Raw genomic sequence first — 25,111 nt, 5'->3', positions numbered from 1 at the left:
TATTTGTTTGTGAACTGTCCTTTGGCAATCTGGAGATTTTCCAGATAGTCGTTAACTATCCTTTGCCACGGAGTTTATTATATAATGGCCTTTTACGACCTCCAGCTGCTTGGTGCTTGTGTGAGGTAGCGGGTTTGAGGGTGTTTTATTTATTTTATCGATTGTTATTATTATAAAAAAATGGCAGAATTATTTTTTATATAATTTTTTGGGAAAAAGGCCTATATATATACAAGAACACACACGCACACTCAAGCAAGGAAGGGGGTGAGAGGGGTGTGCTGGTAGTGGTGGTGGTGGGGGGGATAAGACAGACGACGGAGAAGAATAAGCAAAAAATAACTTCCCCCCCAAAACCACCAAACTCGCGAGCAGCAAGCAGCACACGCGTAGCCAGCACTCGCAGCAGCAGTCCACCAGGAGCACTTTTGTTTTAGCGGCTCACAGGCAGCTCGAGGCACGCACAACACACACGCAGGCGCATGCACAGCACACAGACGCGCGAACGCACAGCACACTGAGCCATCAGTGTGCATACACGCGCACGCACACTCACTCACTTATCCGCTCACCGGCCACACACACACCAACCCACCCACCCCTCCAATGATCCAATTCAACCCTCCCACCACCCCATCCCACCCCATGTCCTCCTCTTTCTCCACATGGTTTCACACAGCAGGAGGGGGCTTGGGTGTGCGTGCGAGTCTTTGACGCGTCTAGAGGCAGACAGAAATTCAGTTTTGGTTTCGGCGCCGAAAGTTGTAAAGTTACCTCTTTCGGCATAGTTTATGTTTCGGTCGAAGCCAAAAAGTTAACTTTCTGTTTTCTTTCGGTTTCGGCCGAAAGTATTTTTTTTACTTACGGTTTACTTTAAGTTTCGACCGAAACCAGAAATTCAGTTTCGGTCGGCCTCTAGCCACGAAGTCCCAATCCGTAAATTCGGCATCACCCAAAGATTTTTCCTCACTGCTCCCCTCCCCCCATTTGTGTTTTTTTGTTTTTTTGTGGACCCAGCTCCAAGCGTTGCCAATGGAGGATCACGCAGCAACATCACACCAGCACCACGGTGAGTCACGTGGCACCGTCTAGCTACTACCACACCACTGTCATCGCACCAGCACCACGGTGCGTCACGTGGCACCATCTAGCTATTACCACTACCACACCGCTGTCATCAACACCAGCACCACGGTGTGTCACGTGACACCGTCTAGCTACTACAACTACCACAACCACCACAACAACCGACACCACCACAACAACCATCACCACAACCACAACAACAATCAGGTTGTGGTGGTGATGGTTGAGGTGTTGGTTATGGTTGTGGTGGTTGTTGTGGTGGTTGTGGTGGTGGTTTTGGTGGAGGATGTGGTGATGGTTGTGGTTGTTATGGTGGTGGTTTTGGTGGTTGTGCTGTTGGTTATGGTGGTGGTTATGGTGGTGGTTGTGGTGGAGGTTGTGTCGGAGGTTGTGGATGTGATGGTTGTGGTGGTTATGGTGATTGTTTTGGTGGTGATTGTTGTTGTGGTGGTGATTCTTGTTGTGATTGTGCTGATGGTTGTTGTGGTGGTTGTGGTGGTAATGGTTGTGGTGGTGGTTTGGTGGAGGATGTGGTGATAATTGTGGTTGTTATGGTGGTGGTTGTGGTGGTGGTGGTTGTGGTCGTGGTTGTGGTGGTGGTTCTGGTGATGGTTGTTGTGTTTGTGGTGATCCACCAACACAACACGAAGGTGGCGAGCGCTGTGCGTCGTGGCGTCTGCCCGCTGTTCACTTTCACCTCTCTCAGGACGCACCACTCAGATCCACAATCCTCACTGAGGCACCGTTAAACCCCACCCACAGCCCAGGGTGTAGGGGCTGAGGGAAGGTTTGGTGAAATGAGTGTAACGGCGCAATGGAGTCTGCGCTGTAAAACGACAGCAGCCCTGCGTCCCAGTCCAGGTGGACCCCGACTCTCTGCGGAGGCTCAGGCACCGACAGTGAGGTCGCTACCCCGCCATGCCGCACTGAGAATCTGGCGCCACGTTTCTGTAGACACCAGGAGACGTCACTCCCTCCCAGGCCGCACTCATCACCATGCCCTCTCCGTGGGATCGTCCCGTACACGACTCCAACCCGATACCACCCCGCTCTCCCCACGTCCACCTCCCAGTAGTGCTGACCCGACGAGAAGCTCTCAGAGCACAGGGCCTGTGGCCAGCACTCAATGCGGTGTGGGTGATGGGGGCGACCCTGGGGGACATCACTCCGTGTCACCGTCCTGAGATCTGAGGAAATCTGGAGGTCGTCGTGGGCTGAGTTTGTGTCCAGAGTTGGTGAGCGTCCATCTGTGGAGAGGAGAGTGACGACGTCCAGCCATCACTGCAACGCGTGTACACACACACACACGAGGCGTGTACACACACACGTGGCATGTACACACACACGTGGCGTGGACACACACACGTGGCATGTACACACACACGTCGCGTGTATACACACACATGGCATGTACACACACTCACGTGGCGTGTACACACACATGTTGAATCGGTCTGATTCAACATTACGGTCCGATTCAACACATTCAACACATTACGTAAAATCCGTGATCTGGTTCCGTCTGTAAAAGATGTGATTCCGGACATACAGTACCCTGGCGTAAACTAAGTTTCCTCTGTGGTAGTAGTTACATTGGAGAAACCAAACGACATGTCTCAGACCGCATTCGTGAACATAAAGCAGACCTGAAACGCGGTAGGACCAACACCTCGGCCGTGGTGGATCACTGTTTTAATTCAGTAGGTTCACATGACATTGACTTATCCAAGACAGAGGTTCTTTGCAAGCCATTTGGCTACCATGAGAGATTCGTTCATGAGGCTATCCACATATACAAACACAGAGACAATTTCAACGGAGAAGATGGATTTTGGCTTAGCAATCATTGGAAGGATTTGATAAACCATTTCGGGTCTTAATTGATTGATCACGCTTAGGGTGGCTTTCAGACCGCATCCATTATGTTTCGTCTCCCCCCTCCTCTTTTCCGAACACAGATGGACTCGTCCATCTGAACAAACTGTCAAATCTCTCTCCGTGGTACTAACGTTAAAAATTACCACCACTTTTTTCAAAATGTATTGTTGTGGTTTTCAAACCTATCGATGATTGCTTGTGTTGCAGTCGAAACGTCGTGAGAATTTTATCGTTTTATATTTTTATTATTTTATTGTTTCCCTTCTACGTGACTTTACCGAAACAACAAAGAATATACTAATTTTCGTTAGTGTAGCGTCGGATATAGACATCGCGAATCGCGTTATACATGCTAACCTGCAGTTGCTGACATGGATCTGTAGGGGGTGCCACCATGGGACGGCTGAGGGAGAGCCGGACCGTTGGGATGCCAGGTTACCCCAACTTCTCTTCTAGATTTAACGCTTTCGTGACTGCAAGGATCCATACTCTTTGGTTCTATTGGGTAAAGTCACGTAGGTAAAAAATTTAATATAAAAAATCACGACGTTTCGGCCACAACACAAGCGGCCTTCATCAGGTGAAGGGACGAGACTGTCTGGAGGACAGCGCTGGAGTGAAAAAAGCCACGCTCAGATCACAACCTTTAAGCTGTGTGAGAAGAAACAAAGCGCCTTGACAAAGGAATTAGCATAGAATTTAGCATTGAAATGGCTGAGTGATTAACTTGTGACTGCTCACAGAAATGGCTATGTTAAAGTTAAAGCATACACATCCGCAAAGGCACCCCTTGACAAAGGAATTAGCATAGAATTTAGCATTAAAATAGCTAAGTTAAAGTATACACATCCGCAGAGGCACCCCTTGACAAAGGAATTAGCATAGAATTTAGCACTGAAATAGCTGAATGATTAGCTTGTAACTGGTCACAGAGATAGCTATGTTAAAGTCAGAGCATATACATTCACCGAGGCACCTAGTACAAATCAAACAGGATAATTTAGCGAAACACAACCACGCTCAGACCGCGGACCTTTAAGCTGTGTGCGAGCAAAGAAGGTGTCCTGACAAAGAAATAAGCAACAAAATGTGCATTTCATTGGCCGATTTTAGAAAAGATGTGGTGTACGTGCCGGTGGACTTGCCGTTTGGCGCGGGGGGGGGGGGGGGGGGGGGAGTTTACCTATTGATGGTGTGAAAAGGGAATTTATAAGAGCTGCGAAAGTTTGGGGTACCACTACTTGAAATATATACTGTACCATTGAAATTAGTTTAATGTTTAGTTCGATTTAGAACATCTTTCCAATGGTTGCTTAATTTGAAACCATCTTCTCGGTTGAAATTGTGTCTGTGTTTGTAGATCTGAATTGCCTCGTGAACAAATCTCTCATAAAAACCCATGGGTTTGCAAAGAACCTTGGTATCGGAGAAAATTATATCATGATCACCCACAGCGTTGTAACAGTGATCAGCCACGGCAGAAGAATTCGTTTTGCCGTGTTTCAAATCTGATTTGTGCTCACCAATTCGGTCAGAGACATGTCGCTATGTCTCCCCTATATAGCAATCTCCCCAGGTAAAACTCAATTTGTAAACCCCGGGGTACTGTAAGTCAGGAATGACATCCTTCACGGATGGGATCAGATCACGAATTTTGTGTACTGTATTGAACCGGACCTGGATCTTGTGTTTGTTTAGAATTTTGGAAATCTTTTTAGTAATGCCTGCTATATATGGTAGTGTGATGGTTTTGACCGGAGCATCAAGTGGTTGTTTCTGTATGGAGGGAGAAACAGCTTGGCGGATGGTACGGTCAGAGTAACCATTCCTTTTGAGGGCCAGGTGTACATGTTTTAATTCACTGGTCAGGTGGTGTTGGTCTGAAATGCAATGAGCCCTATGGTATAAAGTTTTGATGAGATAATTCTTTTGGGCTGGGTGGTGGTGGGAATCAGGTTTCAAGTAGGAATCTGTGTGGGTGGGTTTCCTGTAGACAGAATTCCCCAATGAGCCATCAGGTCTGCTCTCAAATAGAACATCTAAGAATGGTAACTTGCCATCTTTCTCCACTTCCATGGTGAATTTGATGGCGGGATGTCTGGAAGTGATGTAGTGTAGGAAAAGGTTCAGAGCTGGGAGGCCATGTGGCCAAATGACGAAAGTGTCATCCACATATCTCTTCCACAGGGAAGGTCTGAGGGTGGAAATCTGGATGGCGTCTGATTCAAATTTCTCCATGAAAATATTGGCTATCGCTAATTCCTTTGTTAAGGGGTGCCTCTGCGGATGTGTATACTTCATCTTAGCTATTTCAACGCTAAATTCTACGCTAATTCCTTTGTCAAGGGGTGCCTTTGCGGATGTGTATGCTTTAACTTTAACATAGCCATTTCTGTGAGCAGTCACAAGCTAATCACTCAGCCATTTCAATGCTAAATTCTATGCTAATTCCTTTGTCAAGGCGCTTTGTTTCTTCTCACACAGCTTAAAGGTCGTGATCTGAGCGTGGCTTTTTTCACTCCAGTGCTATCCTCCAGACAGTCTCGTCCCTTCACCTGATGAAGGCCGCTTGTGTTGTGGCCGAAACGTCGTGATTTTTATTATTTTATTTTTTACCTACGTGACTTTACCCAATAGAACCAAAGAGTATGGATCCTTGCAGTCACGAAAGCTTTAAATCTAGAATTGATAACCTCTATGGGGAGGGCTTTCACCTATCTGTTAGAGCTTTTAACAGACAACGGGACAAGAAGTCACAGCTCATCGAGACGCTGACCTTCCTCAAAAGATGCCGCGATCACAAGGTCATACCCATCGCTTTCACACTCACTTCTGCTGCTGTATCTTCTCCGAATTCTAAACAGATTCTGCTTAAGGCCAGCCTATCTTTAATCTCAGAGAGGATAAGGCTACTCCGATTTGAACTCGATACTTTAGACAGGACTCTCCTACAAGCTCATTTAATGTTAACACAAAAAATGTCACCTTCTGATTGGAATCACGTAGACAACATGACTGCTTCTTCTGCTGAGTCACTGTCAGCCAAATGTAAAGCTAACCTGATTTCTAAATTCAACCACCAATCAAAGAAGAACCCAGTTCCACATATAACAAAACTAGATGTTAACAAAATCGTCATTAATCAGAGTAGCACCCCGATTTCGGACAATCTGAAAACAGTACTGGATAGGGGACTAAATTTTGCTGTCACCTCAAAACACATACCAGTAGATGATATCATCTGTCAGGTCGATGTAGCCCTCAAAGGCGTAGGACACATCCAAGCAGACGTTGCGAGAGCTGAAATAGCCATTATTCTTAAGAATGCTAAGAAACCAATTAGTAACATCAGCAAAAATGAACGCTCTGAACTCGCGAATAAAAAAAAAACAGAAGTGATATTGTCATCCTCTCAGCCGATAAAGGCAACGCTACTGTTATTATAGATAAAGATTCATACAACAACAAAATCCAGAATCTGCTCAACGATGGAAGTTACTAAAAAATAAAAAAATGACCCTACCAATAGCCTAGCGATGAAAACCAACAAGATCATCACAAGTTCGACCTCCCTAATCGACCTAACTAAACGTCCCTCCCTAAAACCTTCTGCTGCAAGACCCCCTAGATTATATGGTCTTCCCAAAATTCATAAAGAAGGCACCCCACTACGACCCATCGTATCCACGATCAACTCCCCTACCTATAGACTAGCCCGTTTTCTGTCAGATACCTTGCTGCCTTTCACTGGCAAGACCGCCTCAGCAGTACTTAACTCATCCCAATTGGTCTCTATGGTCAAAGACGTTGTACTGTCCCCTGACGATATCCTTGTCAGCTTCGATGTGGTCTCTTTGTTCACCAAGGTCCCAGTAACTGATACCGTTGAAATAATTGAAAATTTGGTCCAACATGGACTAGACCCCGACACACCTGCACTGGTTCGGCACTGCCTCAACAATACCTACTTTACTTGGAATGGCTCCTTCTACAAACAAAATGAGGATACCCCCATGGGATCCCCCTTGTCACCAGTGGTAGCCAATATTTTCATGGAGAAATTTGAATCAGACGCCATCCAGACTTCCACCCTCAGACCTTCCCTGTGGAAGAGATATGTGGATGACACCTTCGTCATTTGGCCACATGGCCTCCCAGCTCTGAACCTATGCTACACCACATCAATTCCAGACATCCCGCCATAAAATTCACCATGGAAGTGGAGAAAGATGGCAAGTTACCATTCTTAGATGTTCTGTTTGAGAGGAGACCTGATGGCTCATTAGGGCATTCTGTCTACAGGAAACCCACCCACACAGATTCCTACTTGAAACCTGATTCCCACCACCACCCAGCCCACAATAATTATCTCATCAAAACTTTATACCATAGGGCTCATTGCATTTCGGACCAACACCACCTGACCAGTGAATTAAAACATGTACACCTGGCCCTCAAAAGGAATGGTTACTCTGACCGTACCATCCGCCAAGCTGTTTCTCCCTCCATACAGAAACAACCACTTGATACTCCGGTCAAAACCATCATACTACCATATATAGCAGGCGTTACTAAAAAAATTTCCAAAATTCTAAACAAACACAAGATCCAGGTCCGGTTCAATACAGTACACAAAATTCGTGATCTGATCCCATCCGTGAAGGATGTCATTCCTGACTTACAGTACCCCGAGGTTTACAAATTGAGTTGTACCTGCGGTGATTGCTATATCGGGGAGACAAAGCGACATGTCTCTGACCGATTTCGCGAGCACAAATCAGATTTGAAACAGGCAAAACGAATTCTTCTGCCGTGGCTGATCACTGTTACAACGCTGTGAGTGATCACGATATAATTGTCTCCGATACCAAGGTTCTTTGCAAACCCACGGGTTTTTATCAGAGATTTGTTCACGAGGTAATTCAGATCTACAAACACAGACACAATTTCAACCGAGAAGATGGTTTCAAATTAAGCAACCATTGGAAAGATGTTCTAAATCGAACTAAACATTAAACTAATTTCAATGGTACAGTATATTTTTCAAGTAGTGGTACCCCAAACTTTCGCAGCTCTTATAAATTCCCTTTTCACACCATCAATAGGTAAACTCCCCCCCCCCCCCCCGCGCCAAACGGCAAGTCCACCGGCACAATCACCACCTCTTTTCTAATATCTGCCAATCAAATGCTATTTTTTTTATCATTTCTTTGTCAGGATACCTTGTTTGCTCGCACACAGCTTAAAGGTCCGCGGTCTGAGGGTGGTTGTGTTTCGCTAAATTCTCCTGTTTGATTTGTACTAGGTGCCTCGGTAAATGTATATGCTCTGACTTTAACATAACTATTTCTGTGACCAGTTACAAGCTAATCACTCAGCTATTTAAATGCTAAATTCTATGCTAATTCCTTTGTCAAGGGGTGCCTCTGCGGATGTGTATACTTTAACTTAGCTATTTCAATGCTAAATTCTATGCTAATTCCTTTGTCAAGGGGTGCCTTTGCGGATGTGTATGCTTTAACTTTAACATAGCCATTTCTGTGACCAGTCACAAGCTAATCACTCAGTCATTTCAATGCTAAATTATATGCTAATTCCTTTGTCAATGCGCTTTGTTTCTTCTCACACAGCTTAAAGGTCGTGATCTGAGCGTGGCTTTTTTCACTCCAGCGCTGTCCTCCAGACAGTCTCGTCCCTTCACCTGATGAAGGCCGCTTGTGTTGTGGACGAAACGTCGTGATTTTTGTTATTTTAGTTTTTACCTACGTGCCTTTACCCAATAGAACCAAAGAGTAGGTTACCCCAACCCCAATTGAGGGGTTGGAGGCTTATTCCGGAGCCCCCTGGAAAGTTCTAGAAGGGGGGCGGCACCAGGGGCGGAGAGTCCCCCGGATGGATATAAAAGCCGGACCTCGGGACGGCTTGGGGCAGTTCTTGGAAGACCAAGCTCGAAGAGCAGCTAGGCGAGGACCCCAGTCCCGACGTCCTTCTGAGGGCCGGGATTGAGCGGGCCAGCGGTCGGACCCTGGGGATCCCTGGGACCTGACACCATTCTAAGGGCCGAGGCCGAGCGTGGGCCAGTGGTTGAGTCCCTGAGGACCTTGGCTGAGTCGGGTCTGTTAGCCTCCCCTAGAACCCATTGTAGCCGGAGGGCTGAGTGTAGATGTCCCCGTGTATAGGGCACGGTAGTCCGGAGGCTGTACCTCCATAGATGTCGGGTAGAGGGGTCGTTACCCCTCTGTATTAGGGACCGTGTACCTAATTAAGAATGAACGTGTTGCCTCTGAATACCACATCTCTGGTCTCCGTGGAACCCACTACATTAGTGTACACATACTAATAATCGCTAGTATCTGTATACACATACTATGAATCACTCATGAATAATAATAATAATAAGAATCACTCATGAATAATAATAATAATCAGTGAATATTTGATATAATAATCTTGATTTGAATCTTTCATGACTGCAGGAATCCATACTCTTTGGTTCTTTCGTTAAAGTCGCGTAGGTACAGTGAGGGGAAAAAAGTATTTCATCCCCTGCTGATTTTGTACGTTTGCCCACTGACAAAGAAATGATCCGTCTATACTTTTAATAGTAGGTTCATTTGAACAGTGAGAGACAGAATAAGAACAACAAAAATCCAGAAAAACGCATGTCAAAAATGTTATAAATTGATTTGCATTTTAATGAGGGAAATAAGTATTTGACCCCTCTGAAAACATGACTTAGTACTTGGTGGCAAAACCCTTGTTGGCAATCACAGAGGTCAGACGTTCCTTGTAGTTGGCCACCAGGTTTGCACACATCTCAGGAGGGATTTTGTCCCACTCCTCTTTGCAGATCTTCTCCAAGTCATTAAGGTTTCAAGGCTGACGTTTGGCAACTTGAACATTCAGCTCCCTCCACAGATTTTCTATGGGATTAAGGTCTGGAGACTGGCTAGGCCACTCCAGGACCTTAATCTGCTTCTTCTTGAGCCACTCCTTTGTTGCTTTGGCCGTGTGTGTTTAGGTCATTGTCATGCTGGAATACCCATTCACGACCCATTTTCAATGCCCTGGCTGAGGGAAGGAGGTTCTCACCCAAGATTTGACGGTACATGGCCCCGTCCATCGTCCCTTTGATGCGGTGAAGTTGTCCTGTCCCTTAGCAGAAAAATACCCCCAAAGCATGTTTCCACCGCCATGTTTGATGGTGGGGATGGTGTTCTTGGGGTCACAGGCAGCATTCCTCCTCCAAACACGGCGAGAGCTCCATTTTGGTCTCATCTGACCACAACACTTTCACGCAGTTGTCCTCTGAATCATTCAGATGTTCATTGGCAAATTTCAGACGGGGATGTATATGTGCTTTCTTGAGCAGGGGACCTTGCGGGCGCTATAGGATTTCAGTCCTTCACGGCGTAATGTGTTACCAATTGTTTCATTGATGACTATGGTCTCAGCTGCCTTGAGATAATTGACAAGATCCTCCCGTGTAGTTCTGGGCTGATTCCTCACCGTTCTCATGATCATTGCAACTCCACGAGGTGAGATCTTGCATGAAGCCCCAGGCCGAGGGAGATTGACAGTTCTTTTGTGTTTCTTCCATTTGCGAATAATCGCACCAACTGTTGTCACCTTCTCACCAAACTGCTTGGCAATGGTCTTGTAGCCCATTCCAGCCTTGTGTAGGTCTACAATCGTGTCCCTGACATCCTTGGAGAGCTCTTTGGTCTTGGCCATGGTGGAGAGTTTGGAATCTAATGATTGATTGCTTTTGTGGACAGGTGTCTTTTATACAGGTAACAATCTGGGATTAGAAGCACTCCCTTTAAGAGTGTGTTCCTAATCTCAGCTCGTTACCTGTATAAAAGACACCTGGGAGCCATAAATATTTCTGATTGAGAGGGGGTCAAATGCTTATTTGCCTCATTAAAATGCAAATCAATTTTTTACATTTTTTACATGCGTTTTTCTGGATTTTGTTGTTGTTATTCTCTCTCACTGTTCAAATAAACCTACCATTAAAATTATATACTGATCATTTCTTTGTCAGTGGGCAAACGTACAAAATCAGCAGGGGATCAAATACTTGTTTCCCTCACTGTATAAAATAATATAATACTAATACATAGGCCTGTGTGTCTCAAGAGACAATTCTTTTGCGTTTTACATGGTCAGCTGTCGGTTTTGCAGGGTCTAGAATGACTTAGTTGGCCAATCGTTGAGTGACAATCCTTGCCACAGCAATGGAAAGTGAATGCGGTGGCAGCTCCAGAGGTGTTTGTTGCTTTTTCTTAACGTTGCTCCCTCTTGGTCTGCCAAGCAGTGTGGCTTTTCTCCTCGCCTCTCCTGAGGCCTGTTTTCACAGCCTGCTGCCAGCTGAGTCGGTCGCCGGCAGTTTTCTCCTAGTCATTTGGGTTCATGTCGCAGCTCTTCATGTCCCGTTTACAGACATCTTTGAAGCACAGGACTGGGCGACCAGTGACCCGTGTGTTTGATGCCAGCTCGCAGTACAAGACATCATTGGGTATTCTGCCATCCTGCATGTGGCGCACGTGTCCAAGCCATCTCAGGCGCCTATGACTGAGTAGAGAGTACATGTGGGGAATGTTGGCCAAGTTGAGGACTGAGATGTTGGAATGCGATCATGCCATTTGATACCGAGGATGCGCCTGAGACATCGGAGGTGGAATGTGTTTAGTCGATGTTCTTGATGGGCGTATGTTGTCCAGGACTCAGACCCATAGATGAGGATGCTAAGGACGCAGGCCTGATACACCTGTACTTTGGTGTTGAGCGTTAGGGATTTGTTCTCCCACACTCTTTTGGTCAACCTGAACATAGCTGTAGACGCCTTCCCAATACGCTTGTCAATCTCTGTGACAAGGGACAAATTGGAGGTGATGGTGGAACCCAAGTAGGTGAAGACCTGAACGACTCCCAGGGTGTAGCTGCAAATGTTTATGGAAGGGGTGTCTCTGACATCCTGGCCCATGACATTGGTCTTTTTCAGACTGATTGTCAGGCCAAAGTTGTTCCAGGCATTGGCAATGTGGTCGATTAGTGTCTGCAGACCTTGTTCTGTGTGAGCTGTCAGCACGGCATCATCAGCGAATAGGAGTTATCTGATGAAGACTTTGCGGACTTTGGATTTGGATCTGAGACGGCCAAGGTTGAAGAGTTTGCCATCAGATCGTGTATGGAGAAAGACTCCCTCTTCTGCTGTCTCAAAGGCATGTGTGAGCATAAGCGAGAAAAAGATGCCAAACAGTGTTGGAGCAAGCATGCACCCCTGCTTTACACCACTGAGTATGGGAAATTCCTCTGAGCTGGAGCCGCTGTGCTGTATTGTTCCTTTCATGTTGTCATGGAAAGAGGAGATGACTGCCAGCAGCTTCGGTGGACAGCCGCTTACTTTGAGGAGTTTGAAGAGGCCTCCCCTACTGATGAGGTCAAACGCTTTTGTAAGATGAATGAATGCCAAGTACAGGGGCATTCTCTGTTCTCAACATTTATCCTATAGCTGACGCAAGGAGAAGAGCATATCAATTGTGGACCTTCCTGCTCTCAAGCCACAATGAGCCTCAGGATGCGTCCTCTCAGCTAGTATCTGTAACCTACTGTGAGGACCACACAGGCAAAGGTTTTCCCCACGATGCCCAGCAGGGAGATGCCGCGGTAGTTATTGCAGTCCCCACGGTCACCCTTGTCTTTATATAGGGTGATAATATTGGAGTCTCTCATGTATTGAGGCATTGCTCCTTCTTCCCAGCACTGGCAGATAAGTTCATGGAATTTTGTGAGGACGGCAGGTTTCGCACATTTCACTACCTCAGGTGTGATGCCGTCCTGTCCTGGGGACTTCCCACTGGCTAGTAAGTTGATGGCGTTGTCAAGTTACTTCAAGGTTGGAACATTGTCCAGTTCGTGTATCGTTGGTAGGGGCTTTACAGCAGCAAGGGCAGCTTCTGACACACCGTTGTCTCGTGAGTAGAGCTCTGAGTAGTGTTCTACCCACCTGACCATTTGCTCTTGTTTATCAGTGATGATGGCCCCTGTGCTGGATTTAAGGGGGACAGTCCTCCTGATGTTTGGACCAAAGGCTGTCTTGATGCATTCATACATGGCACGGATATTACCAGTGTCAGAGACGAGTTGGATCCTACTGCTGAGTGTCACCCAGTAGTTGTTGGCGGCTGTTTGAGCTGCACTGCAGACAGCTTTCAGAGCCCTTAATAATTCTGTACTTTGGACTTGCTTTTACTTCAGGAACGCCATGCGCTTGGCTTGGAGGATGGGTTCTAATATAGCCAGGTGTTCCTCAAACCAGTCTGTGTTCTGCCTGTCTGCTTGCCGAAGGTATTGATGGCTGCATTGAAGATGGCGTCTCTGATGTATGCCCACTTTGTCTCCATGCTTCCATCTGGTGTGTCGTGTAGAGACTGCTCAAGGCTGTGTTGGAATGATTGACTGAGCTCTGGGAGGGAGGTCTTTGCAGAGTTAATACGTAGGTAGCGCTTTTGTTTGAGGCGGTGTATCCTTTTTGGGCGTAGTCTGACCTTGCTGGATACCAGCGAGTGATCGGTGTCACAGACTGTACTGTGTTAGCTGCGTGTGATGAGTACTGAGTTGAGGAGGGCTCATCGGGTGATGACAAGGTCCAGTTGGTGCCAATTAAGAGACCTTGGATGTCTCCATGAGACTTTATGGCATGGTTTTGTGAGAAAGAATGAGTTTGTGATACAGAGATTGTGGTATGAGCAGAGCTCCAGTAGTGTTTGGCCACTGGCATTGTTCTTTACAATGCCATGATAGCCAAGGCATGCGGGCCACTTGTCGTAGTCAGCCTCAACCCTTGCATTGAAGTCTTCAAACAGAAACATGTGCTCAACGCTGGGGATTTTGTGAATAATATTGTGAAGCTCTTCATAGATCTGGTCATGAATATCCAGAGGTAAGTAGAGTGTTGGGGCGTAGACACTCAGGATGTTTACATGGCCAGAAGCAGTGAGCAGTCTCATGAGCAGAATCCGCTTGGAGCCTGCAGTTGGTGGTTCTATCATGCCAAGGAGTGTGTTTTTGACGGCGAACCCAACACCGTGTTGCCTTGGTTCGTTCTGCTATTTTCCTTGCCAGTAGAAAGTGTAGTCACTCTCTCATAGTGAGCCACTGCCAGCAAGCCGGGTTTCCTGCAGTGGTGCAATTTCCACATGGAGTCTCGCCAGGCCCCGGTCGATAACTGCAATCTTGTAGATGTCCTTAATCTGCAATAGATCTTTGGAGAGTCCAGAACACATTGTACGTACATTCCAGCTTGCAAAATGAAGGGCTGGAACCTTATTTCGTTTTGTTTTGCTTTTGTCTGGTGCAGGTGTTACAGCCCATTTGTCTGGTGATGAACCATAAGGTCAAAGGACCTATTGAAGCAGGTGAGCCATTGCGGGAAAGCACCTTATTGGCCGGGGGCTGCCCAGCTTGAGGCGGGTGGCGGTAGCTATCCATTGGGGTGCAATGACCCCTCCCACCGACGATGGCAACCCGTGGCACCCATTTTTTACGCCAATCTAAAATGAGCTTATAACCCGTGACTGCTGCCATCCGTGTTTCTTGGCCACGATTAGGTGGCCGAGGAGTGTCCTCTCCCCATTTTTGCACCTCTTGTTGGCACAAAGCCCGGGCAGGTTACTCTGGAAATCCTGGGTTGCCCGTGCATCAGGATCCCCCCCTCGGCCTTGCTGGTGATGTCCAAAGGAGTGCATAGCACGACGTTTGGTACCAGATTGGCCTCAGGGGCTGCCAGGAATGTGCCACAGTGCGTCACAAAACCGCCTGATGGGCCCCACTCCTGATTATCTGTAGGGGTTTACTCCATTAGCCGAGACACTCACAAGGCAGTGAGAAAACCGCGTGGCCCTGGGAGGGGCCCTTACAAGGTACTGACAGCCGTGCCAGCTGTGCCTGGGACTACTGTAAGGCTGGGTCGTCACGCCCTGAGGTAGTTTATCACAAACTACCCGCTACACTATCAGTACCAGTGGTGTGTGTACAGTGGCAGTGAACAGTGGTGATGATGCCAGTGTAGTGTTGTGGATTCTGGAGACGTCGGAGACTGATCTTGGAGGCAACACTATTTATTAACACAATACTCGGCAGTACAATCCCGGGACACTCAGGGCAACGGCTCTTCTATAACCACTGCCTGGGGAAGTACTGCCTCCGGGCTAACGTCCCCTAACACGGGACCACAACTCTTGGTCCTCCGGCTGTGGATGCCTCGGGGAGGCTACTCTAATCCGACCAAGCCAGGGTGCGGGTTCCGACCACTGGCCCACTCGGACCGGCCCCCACAAGGACATCGGCCGGGGGTTCCCAGGGTCTCACCTCTGAGCCACACAGAGTCCCGGCCCTGACAAGGGCAGCAGGGCTAGGGGTCCCAGGATTCTATCGAGCTGGTCTTCTTGCTTCTGTCTTGGACTGGCCCCGAACCCTTCCAGGGGTCCGGCTTTTATACACAGCCCGGGTGTGTCAGCCCTGACTCCGCCTACCTTCCTGAAGGTTCCAGAGGGGGCTCCGGGGGATCCCAGGACACACAGCAGCCCCCTCCCATTAGGAGGGGTCCCGGGGGATCTTAGAACACCCCACAGCCCCCTCCTGCTCTGGGGCTAGGGATATAGCGACTGCCCCTGCTGGACTGTGTGCCCCTACAGGTAAGTGTACACAGCTCATTTACATCGCTACACCAGCACGACGATGTGAACGCCACTCTCACAGCGTTTCTCTACAAACACGACGACTGTACAATGGCCACCACAGCCTCGCACACTCTCACATCCACTCACAGGCATTTTGTCACTCCGCTGCTGGATGGCCGCCTCCCCGCGCCGTGCGCGTCCTGGGGTGGGTTATGTGACCATACTTCACCGCTCTGGTCGGTGCGCATTGGCGATGGTGGGAATCATGAACGTTGAAGCGTAGAAGTACAGTACAACAATGGTTCACGCTGCACTGCCCTCTGCTGGTTTGATGTGTAAACATTCGGTACGAAAGAGACGAAGGTAGACGGGCGTGGTGCTGGCCACCCACCCCCTCGTGTGCCGTGCCGGCCTTCATAGGTGCTGCTACTCGCTAACAGCACTTGCCCCAGTACCCAGCAGTAGGGTTTGGTAGAATATTTAAACTGTTAAATTAATTTAATTTCACCAGGTTAGAGCCCACTGATCCATGTCGCTCTCTTTCAGAGTCTGCGTCTCTCTCCCCATGGTGACGTGGATTTTTCCCTGGTTCCTTGCGTTTTTCCCTCCACATTTAGAATCAATTTGCATTCAGAGAATTTGGCTGCAGCTATAAATATCCACGTGATGAGCCACTTCATAGAGCTGTCATTTGTGATAGTCAGGTTGCTTCTGAAAAAAGAGCGACATGGTTCAGTGGGTTCATTAGCTGGTAAAATAAAAGGAAAAGTTGATGAAGGTGGGGAGCACAGAAGTGCAGTCCAACACAGTGGGAGACGCGGGTGCAAGACTGAGGAACTCACAGACGAGAGGCAGGAGTCTGCGCATGACCCTTTCAAGGGAACGGATCGTGGTGACGTCCAGTAAAGTGGCAGGTGGGGGTGCAGATTCCTTTGGGATCTCTCTCCTGGGACAACCACCAACAGCATCACACACAGCCTCTTGTAACGACAGCATTGGAAAACTCAGCATCCATTGTACCCACATATACATCCCGTGTCTCACACAGCTCGTGTCTCACACAGAGCCAGTGTCCCACACAGAGCAAGTGTCTCACGCACAGCCCGTGTATTATGCACAGCCCTTGTCTCACACACAGCCAGTGTCTCACACACAGCCCGTGTCTCACACATGGACCATGTCTCACACACAGGCTGTGTCTCACACAAAGCCCGTGTCTGACTCACACCCCATGCCTCACACACAGTCCGTGTCTCAGACACAGCCCGTATCTCACATACAGCCGGTGTCTCACTCACAACAACAACAACCGCCATTCGCTACTAAGTGGCGGTGACGTCACCACGACGGTTGTGCCAGGCCATGTGCACCTTCAGGCCACGTGAAGTGTCGAATGCCCGCTGGCAGGAGGTCACGGGGCAGACCCAGGTGCCACGGGTCGACTGACTGAAATGACTCAGATGACTGGCTGATGCACCACCTGTGCCCCCTACTGTGCCAACTTGCTGTGCATTAGCCACCCGGTTCTCCGCTCGTTGTTGTGACCGTCGCTCCTCTGCCCTCCGTTGTTGTTGGAGGGCGAATGCCTCCAACTGCCCAGTAGCGTCTTTCACGAGCCTCCTCCACAGAGGCCGATCTTGACACCACTGGTACCAGTCATCGGCAAGTCCACTCAGCTCCACGTCCTTCTGTACCATGTGACTCCATCTCTTCTCTAGCCCGTGTCGCGCCCGTTTAGCCCCCTCGATCCGGCTGAACAAAAGCTGTTTAGGCATGCGGTGGCTGGGCATGCGGGCTACATGACGCAGCCAACGCTGCCTTGCCTGCCGGAGGAGCTCACCGATGGAACTTTGCCCAGATCTTTCAAGGATTTGTGAGCCCCTCACATAATCCAGCCTGGTTAAACCCAGGATGGATCGTAGGCAGGCCAGCCTAAATGTTTCTAACCGGTGAAGATGCTCCATTAGGGGGGTCCACGTTTCGCAAGCATAGAAAAGGAAGGGAATGACTGTGGCCAAGAAGACCTGAAGCTTCGACTTCGATCCGGCAGAACAAAAGGTGTTTAGGCATGCGGTGCCTGGGCATGCAGGCTACATGGCCCAGCCAACGCAGCCTTGCCTGTCTATGCAGGCTACATGGCCCAGCCGACGCAGCCTTGCCTGGCGTAGGAGGTCACCAATGGGAATTTGTCCAGATCTTTCAAGTATTTGTGAGCTCATCACACAATCCAGCCTGGTTAGACACAGAATGGATCGTAGGCAGGCCAGCCTAAATGTTTGTAACCGGCGAAAATGTTGCATTAGATTGGTCCAAGTTTCGCAAGCATAGAGAAGGAAGGGAATGACCGTGGGCGAGACGACGTGGAGTTTCGCGCGGAGCGAGAGACCAGGTAGCTTCCACACAGCGTTACACAACCGATGAAAAGATATTGCCGCTCGACTGATTCGGAGTGAGACCTCTGCTGTTAAACCGGAGCCGGTCATGAGCACACTGCCCAGGTATGGGAAACTCTCCACTCTCTTCACAACTGCCCATCACCGATCGGGAGTTGTGAGGCAGGTGCTTAGTTTTGGTGGGGCTGATGGTAAGGCCCCACCTCTTATTGGCACGCTCCAGTTTCAGCAGCAGCGTCTACAACTTCTCCTCTGAATGAGCAGCAATTACCAAATCATCGGCATACATAAAGTGGTTGACCAATAGGGCGCCATCCCTTGATCGTCCCCGGGCATCGATCAGCCTCCCATTATATCTGTATCAATTTGAAATTCCCTTGTTACAGCTATTGAAGGCTTCACGAACTACGTGGTCAAATAGATGTTAAATAATGTGGGAGCCAGAGGACAAGCCTGTCGCACCCCAAGGTGTACAGGGAATGGCTCTGACCACCGGCCACGTAATTCTACCCGGGCCCGCTCACCATCATGAAGGTCCTTAATGATCATGAGCAGAGGGTCAGGGACTCCGAAAGCACGAAGAACAACCCAGAGGCCAGGCCTACTGATGGTATTATAGGCCTTGACCAGGTCAATAAAGCAGAGATGTAAGTCTTGTTGGAAATCCCTACACCTCTGCTGTAGCAGACGGACAAAAAATATGGCATCCGTGCAAGACCTCCCTTTCCTGAAACCGTATTTGGGCACCGCAAGCCTCTCCTCAGCGTTTCTAGCAAGGCGATGTTGAATAATCCTTGCCAGGACCTTTCCCGGCACACTGAGGAGTGAGATGCCCCTGTAATTGTTACAGTCTGTGCGTCCCCCCTCCTTAAAGAGGGGGACCACCAGGGCATCCTTCCAATCCTGCGGAACCCATCCCGTGGTCCAGACTGTTGTTATGATGTCATATAGGGCAGTCTGTGCACAAATGCCACCCTCCCTCAGCATTTCGCTTGGGAGATCATCTCTACCTGGGGCCTTTCCTGGTCTCAGACTCTGGATCGCCTTCAGTACTTCCTCAACAGATGGCACCTCAGCCAGCCACTCACAGGGGGTGACTTCTTCCAATATTTAAGGCACTGCAGCCTCAGCAGGGTCATCCCCACTTTGTGCCATGATGTTTTCCTGGCTGAAGGATTTCCCCTCCCCCAGGACCTCACAGAAATGCTCAGCAAATCTGCAAACCTGTTCCTGGGGTCGGAGATTGTATCACCGTTTTTTATCCCCTAATGATGGTAATAGGTGTGGTGCTGCAGGTTACTTTTTTGATAGAGTTAAATAGAGATTTGTGAACGCGGGCCACTGAGGCAGACTCCATCTCCTCAGCAACCCGCGACCACCACCCATCCTTGCAGTGCCTCACAGCTCTCCGAACCTCCGAGCGAAGGCTGCGGTTCAGCCTCCTCATTCTCTGACGTGGGATTCTGTAGTCGATGACAGTGGGCCTGTCGCTTTTTCTCAAGCATCCTGAACACCTCCTCTGTCAGCCAGGGTCTCTGGGGAGGTCTGCACTGCGTACCCAAAGCAGCCATTGCAGCTGCATAAAACGCAGTCCTAAACCTCGCCCATTTAACCTCGATATCAGGAGGAGTTGGGAACGATGCCAACCCCAGCCGCAAGCGATGATGAAATTTTCGCATGGAACTTTCATCAGATAACAAAGACCAGGCCACTTTGGATTGGAATGGGGTCCTGGGTGTACACCCACGACGGGAATGGAAGAATGGCAGGCGCATCTAACAGATGACAAGTCTATGGCCAGTTGGCAGATCAGCTCCATGGTAGGTCCTGGTGTCAAGGACATGTGCACGCATCCACTGGTCCATCACTATGTAGCCCAGCAGATGTTCTTCCTTGGACCCGGCATGCATCCATGATGTTGTGTGGATGCGCCGATGCCAGAACAGCGTGTTGGTAATTACAAGCCCATGGGCTGCACAAAAATCTAGCAGCCTCCTACCGTTGTTATTGAGCTGATCTGGCCCATGCCCTCCAATCACTCCAGACCAGGTGCAAGCATCATGACCAACTCGGGCATTGAAGTCACCCAACAAGATGACTCTATCCCGAGGGGCCACTTTAGTCAGCACCTGTGACAGGAGGTCATAGAAGGCATCTGACTCATCGGCTTTGCCAGCATCCCTCCACGGATGTTCATCTTTGGTGGGGGCATAAATAACCATGATCACCACTCCTCACCTCCGGTTGATGGGAAGGCGAGCCCAAAGTAGCCTGGGGCTTACAGCTTCCCACACCTCACCACCACGCTCCCACACCCATTCATTATTTTGTTCAAAATAAGAGCCACACCCTGTTGTTGGCAGTCTGCTGCCCCGAATAGAGGACTGTCCACCCTTCATGGTGGCAGGAGGCAGAACCGGTCCACCGGACCTCCTGTATGCCACAGAGATCCAGGCGGTACCGGTTCAGCTCCCGACAGAGGAGTGGCAGCCTCTCCTCCGCAGTGAGCGTTCGAACATTCCACGTGGCCACACGAAGTGGCTTTTCGTTGTTTCGGGAGGAGCCCCAAGGGTAGAGATTGAATCTCCTGGCTCCGCCAATTGAGGTTTGTCTAACACACACACACCCTGTGTCTAACACACAGAGCCCATGTGTCTAACACACACATCCAGTGTGTCTAACACACACATCCTGTGTTTTGAGTGTTTAACCATGAGATGTTATGGATCTGTACCTGCGCATCACCTCCAGGTGCCCCTGTGGAAGAGAGGGATAGATCATGAGTGAAGTCTCTACCCTTGGACCACGAGTCTCATTGCCACTGCCCGCTCTGTTGTTCTGGACACCCAAATGGCATCTCCACAGAGGTGATTCCCACCTGCAGGAAAGCGAGCGAGTTCCTCTCGTGCTGCAGAGCATGCAGGCGAGCGGCCGTGGCCTGGAGCTCGCCGATCTCCTGCTTGTGACGAGCGATGTCCTCGTCTATCCGGGACAGCAGGTCGTGCTCCTTCACGGCCACGCGATGTAGAGCCTCCCTCTCGTCCTCGTCCAGAGCCTTCCTTAGGCGGGCGAACTTCCCCACGACGCGATCCCTGATCCCAGCAACCGATTCCTGCGGAGACGCGGGGACCACAGTTGGCTCCTTGAGCCATGAGCTACTCCGTGTATGCGTGTGGGCGCCGTGGTGGCTAGGAGATGTTGACTCCTTCACATGGTATCCAGCAGGTTGGAGTTCTATCCTGACCCTGACGCCTGATGTATATTTGGGGTTCGTTCGCTCTGTGGTTGTGTGGATTTTTATTTGGGTCCTCCGGTTTTTGCCTCCACATTTAGGATCAATGTTGCGCATTTAGAGTATTTGGCTCCTATCAGTTTACACATTACCAGCGGCCACTTTTTTTAGCTCTCATTTGTAATAGCCAGGTCGCTTCTGGAAAATAAACTACACAGCTCAGTGGAGCCGTTCCTGCTAAAATAAAAAAATAGTTTAGTCTATTGGTCTCTATGGGTCTCTATTTCTCTCTTGGGGTGCCTCTCTATCTCTATTTCTGCTTATATATCTCTCTGCATGTGTAGTGAGTCCAACTAAGTCGCAGACGTTGTCTTGGGAGAAACACTATTTATTACATCAACTCAACACAACATAATGTAACCTACACTCGGGTGTTGAACGCCCATCTAACCACGCTATGGCAGAACTAGACACGGTTCCGCTATCCCGGTCCGGACCACGAGCTGCGTCCTGGACTGCGTGGCTACAGGCTTCTTCAACCTGACGTGGATCTTCACTCACCAACAATCAAGAACCCCGAGCCCCAAACAGGGCACCCGTTATATCGACTTGGGCTGGGGCTGGCTCCGCCTCTCGCCCCGCCCACCTTCTCGATCTCTCTGGCCCTTTCCCGAAGGCTCCCAAGAGCTCTTCTATACCACATGACCACCCAGCGGCCCCCGTCTACCGGTGGCCCCCCTCCAATATCATCTGGTCACGTGTCGGCAGGTCAACCAGCGTATCATGCCCCAACGTAACCCTGGCTGGCTGACTCTCTCTCGCTCCCTCACCGGGAGCCCGCACTGCACACTGTACGTGGTGCCTCTGCGCTAACCAGCGCTCAACCAAGCCCCGCTAGGGCTGGTACTACGCCCAGTAACCAGGCTGCACGTAATTACATTATCTGTCGTGGCCTCGCAAGGCCGGCATCACACAGTGACATTCACAGTCACTACACATGTCTAGGTATCTCTATGGGTCTAGTATCTCTATGGGTGTCTATGTATCGATATGGGTCTCTATGTATATTGGCTGCTGCTATAAATTTCCATGTGATAATTATGATGTCAACCACTTGGTGGAGCTTTAATTTGTAATAGCCAGGTCACTTTGGAAAAAGAGCTATACAGCTTAGTGGGGCCTTACCTGGTAAATAATTAAATAATATTACCTAGTGGTGAATCATGCCCAAGTGACAAGGCGCCCATGGGACTGAGTCGATCCATGCCAAGGGGGCAAGAGGGGTGCCGCTCTCTTCTTGTTTCTCCCCTAGAGGGCGCTGGGGTCGTGGATGTTGAGACTCGGGCACTCCGCGTCCGGGGGTTCCCCTCCTGGGTCCGACGAGATGTGGCGAGATGTTAACCACCTCGCCTGGTGTACAGGGAGTCGTGGGTTCGACCACGACCATGATGCCTGCCTGGATTTTTGACCAAGACCTCCGGCTTTTCTCTCCACATCTAGAATAGGTATAATCCAGGTCGGGTTTTCTCACAAGTCCGACTCGGGTTTATAGTCCAAGGCATTCGTTATCTGCTGTGAAGAACCCGCAGAGCCCAAGGGTGTCTCCAAGTTCAAGCAAGCGTTTAGAGTACTGTATTTAGAGTATTTTTCTGCTGTCAATTTCCACCTATATAAGCCATTTCATTGAACTATCATTTGGGACAGCCAGGTTCATTCTGAAAAAGAGCTACATGGCTCAGTGGGGCCTTACCTGGTGAAATAAAAATAGTTTAGTCTATGAGTCTCTGTGTATCTATAGGGGTCTCTATGTATCTCTATGGGTCTCTATGTATCTCTGGGTCTGCTGCTATATATTTTCACGTGATGATGTCAGCAAATTAGTTGAGCTACTATCATTTGTGACAGCCAGGGTCGCTTCTGAAAAAATCTACACAGCTCAGTGGGGCCTTACCTGGTAAAATAAAAAAAAATTAGTTGTTATCAAAATAAACTCCGGTAATGCGATTAGGGACGACGTGAGGTGCAGCTGTGTGGTGTTCGTGCCTCTGCGTCCGTGCCGGTGCATGACCTCCTGTGCAGTGCAACAGCTGCACAAAAGCCCCACCACTAGAATCCGTGGCACTCTTTACACTTTAGTTTTTGCCACAGGAGTGGAAGACGCAATGCCAAGAAACCCACCCTCACAGCAGACTTGCCAATGCGGATATCGAATGTAGTAAAAGTGAAACCCACTTGTAGTTGATGTTGAGTTCCAAAGTGAATGATATAGTTAGGAGGTATCAAAGTTATGAAGCTGCACGAAGTTCGCTTGAAATAATTGTGATCTCCATGACTTCTGCCTTGGGTGGAGGTGACAGGGGTCAAAAAGCCCGACCCGGACACGGTACCTGCGCCTCCTTGCGAGCGGCCTCCATCCGCTTCACGGACTCCTCCGCCTCCTTCCTCTTCTCCTCCACCGCTCGCGTCTCCTCCCCTACGCGAGTCTGGAGTGAGAGACGAGACGTCACCAGTGGGAGACTCCAGCCCCCTGAGCCACCCCTCATACCGCCCTTCCCTCCACAACGACCCCTCCACAGCGAAGGCCCTCATCTCCATGCTGCCTTTGTACAGCGACTGAGATGGGGGGCAAGGGTAGTAGCAGCAGCCGGTGTGAGCCGTGCTGGCTTGGTGTACGTAACGACTCGGACACATGGGCCCATGTGACTACAGCTGTCTAGTTTAAAAGATAAATTAAATATAATTGTTTCTAAGGGGGCTGTGATATCAGCCTCAAATCTATGTCTACTCAATTACTTTATATGGCAATTATGTTTAATGAAAGCCTAGGATTCAATACATCCTCAGTTTCTTTCCTAGAATGCAAACCAGAAGATTAGCTACACAGGCAGAGAGACAGATATTCAAAAGGGAGAGCATGAACACACGATAATGTTTTTCATTAGATGTTGTGTAGCAGAGTGACAGATTTGGTCAGATCGTGTTATGGTGTCTCACTCTGAGGGCCTCACCTTCCGTGTTTCGTGCTCATCCTTCAGCGTCAGGACCTTGTGTCCTGTGTGTTTATCTGCGATGGTGCAAGTTGAGCAGACCAGGCTGCTCTCTACTGTACAGTAGAATTCCAGCTCCCTTTTGTGATTAGGACATCTTCGCTCATCCAAGCTCGCAGTAGGATCCACCACAGTGTGGTCCCTCAACCTGGGATTCTCCTGGTGAGGCCTAAAGTGAGAAAAACAGTAGGACATCTCGCATCTCAGGCAGGTCTTCACTGCAGGAGTGTGTCCATCGCTGCAGATGTCACACACGACGACCGCGGCCATCACGTCTCCAACTTTGAGCTGCTCTGCCAGGTTGGCGAGGGCCACGTTCCTCCTCAGCTGGGGTCGTACAGGGAAGGTAGCTCGGCACTGCGGGCAGCTGAAGCTGCTCGCCGTCTCCCAGGCGACCTCCAGGCACCGCAGGCAGAACGAGTGTCCGCAGCTCAGCGTGGATGGGCAGATGAACGTGTCCAGGCAGATGGAGCAGCACAGCTCACTATCCACACTCTCACTGGGAGTTGCGCTCGCCATGACCCATGGCTTCGCTGGGATCGCTCGCTGTGTGGCTCAGTGAGACGCTGGACCAGGGCCTCTCTCTTATAGCGACGGTGAAGAAGGAAGTAAAATTCTTAAAATATTTTCATTGTCGTTTTTGACATTGAGACTGCCTGGAATGTGAACCTGCATCCTATGTGTACAAACACAATGCACACGGCTACTGTACACACCTGTTGGGATTTAACTTTAATTAACAGAATATATCAAAATAATCTACTCTTTAGAAAAACACATGAAAAGAAA

The 25,111-nt window shown here is 49.2% G+C and overlaps 1 protein-coding gene across 1 annotated transcript; it reads right to left on the bottom strand.

The window, feature by feature from the left end:
- Positions 1-1,788: 1,788 nt before the first annotated feature.
- Positions 1,789-24,841, bottom strand: LOC142908050 (E3 ubiquitin-protein ligase TRIM11-like). Its single transcript, XM_076058219.1, has 6 exons — positions 24,284-24,841; positions 23,663-23,758; positions 20,922-21,155; positions 20,778-20,800; positions 16,493-16,596; positions 1,789-2,333 (listed from the first exon to the last, which is right to left on the bottom strand). The coding sequence occupies exons 1-6, from the start codon at positions 24,839-24,841 to the stop codon at positions 1,789-1,791; spliced, it is 1,560 nt and encodes a 519-aa protein (XP_075914334.1).
- Between the last annotated feature and the right edge of the window lie 270 nt (positions 24,842-25,111).

Source organism: Petromyzon marinus (genome assembly GCF_048934315.1).
Source record: "Petromyzon marinus isolate PM22_M1 ecotype Great Lakes invasive population chromosome 68 unlocalized genomic scaffold, UKy_Petmar_22M1.pri1.0 chr68_unloc.1, whole genome shotgun sequence".
NCBI classification, from domain to species: Eukaryota; Metazoa; Chordata; class Hyperoartia; order Petromyzontiformes; family Petromyzontidae; genus Petromyzon; species Petromyzon marinus.
Note: the sequence above shows the minus strand (reverse complement) of the source record. Positions and strands in the feature narration are given on the sequence as shown.

Bases quoted from the DNA above. Each gene is read 5' to 3' on its own strand.
- LOC142908050 (XM_076058219.1), bottom strand. From the start codon at position 24,841: ATGGCGAGCGCAACTCCCAGTGAGAGTGTGGATAGTGAGCTGTGCTGC. The intron at 23,759-24,283 runs GTGAGGCCCTCA...CTCTCACTCCAG, and splicing joins ATGAGCACGAAACACGGAAG to ACTCGCGTAGGGGAGGAGAC. The intron at 20,801-20,921 runs GTGGGAATCACC...TCTCTTCCACAG, and splicing joins ACTCGCTCGCTTTCCTGCAG to GGGCACCTGGAGGTGATGCG.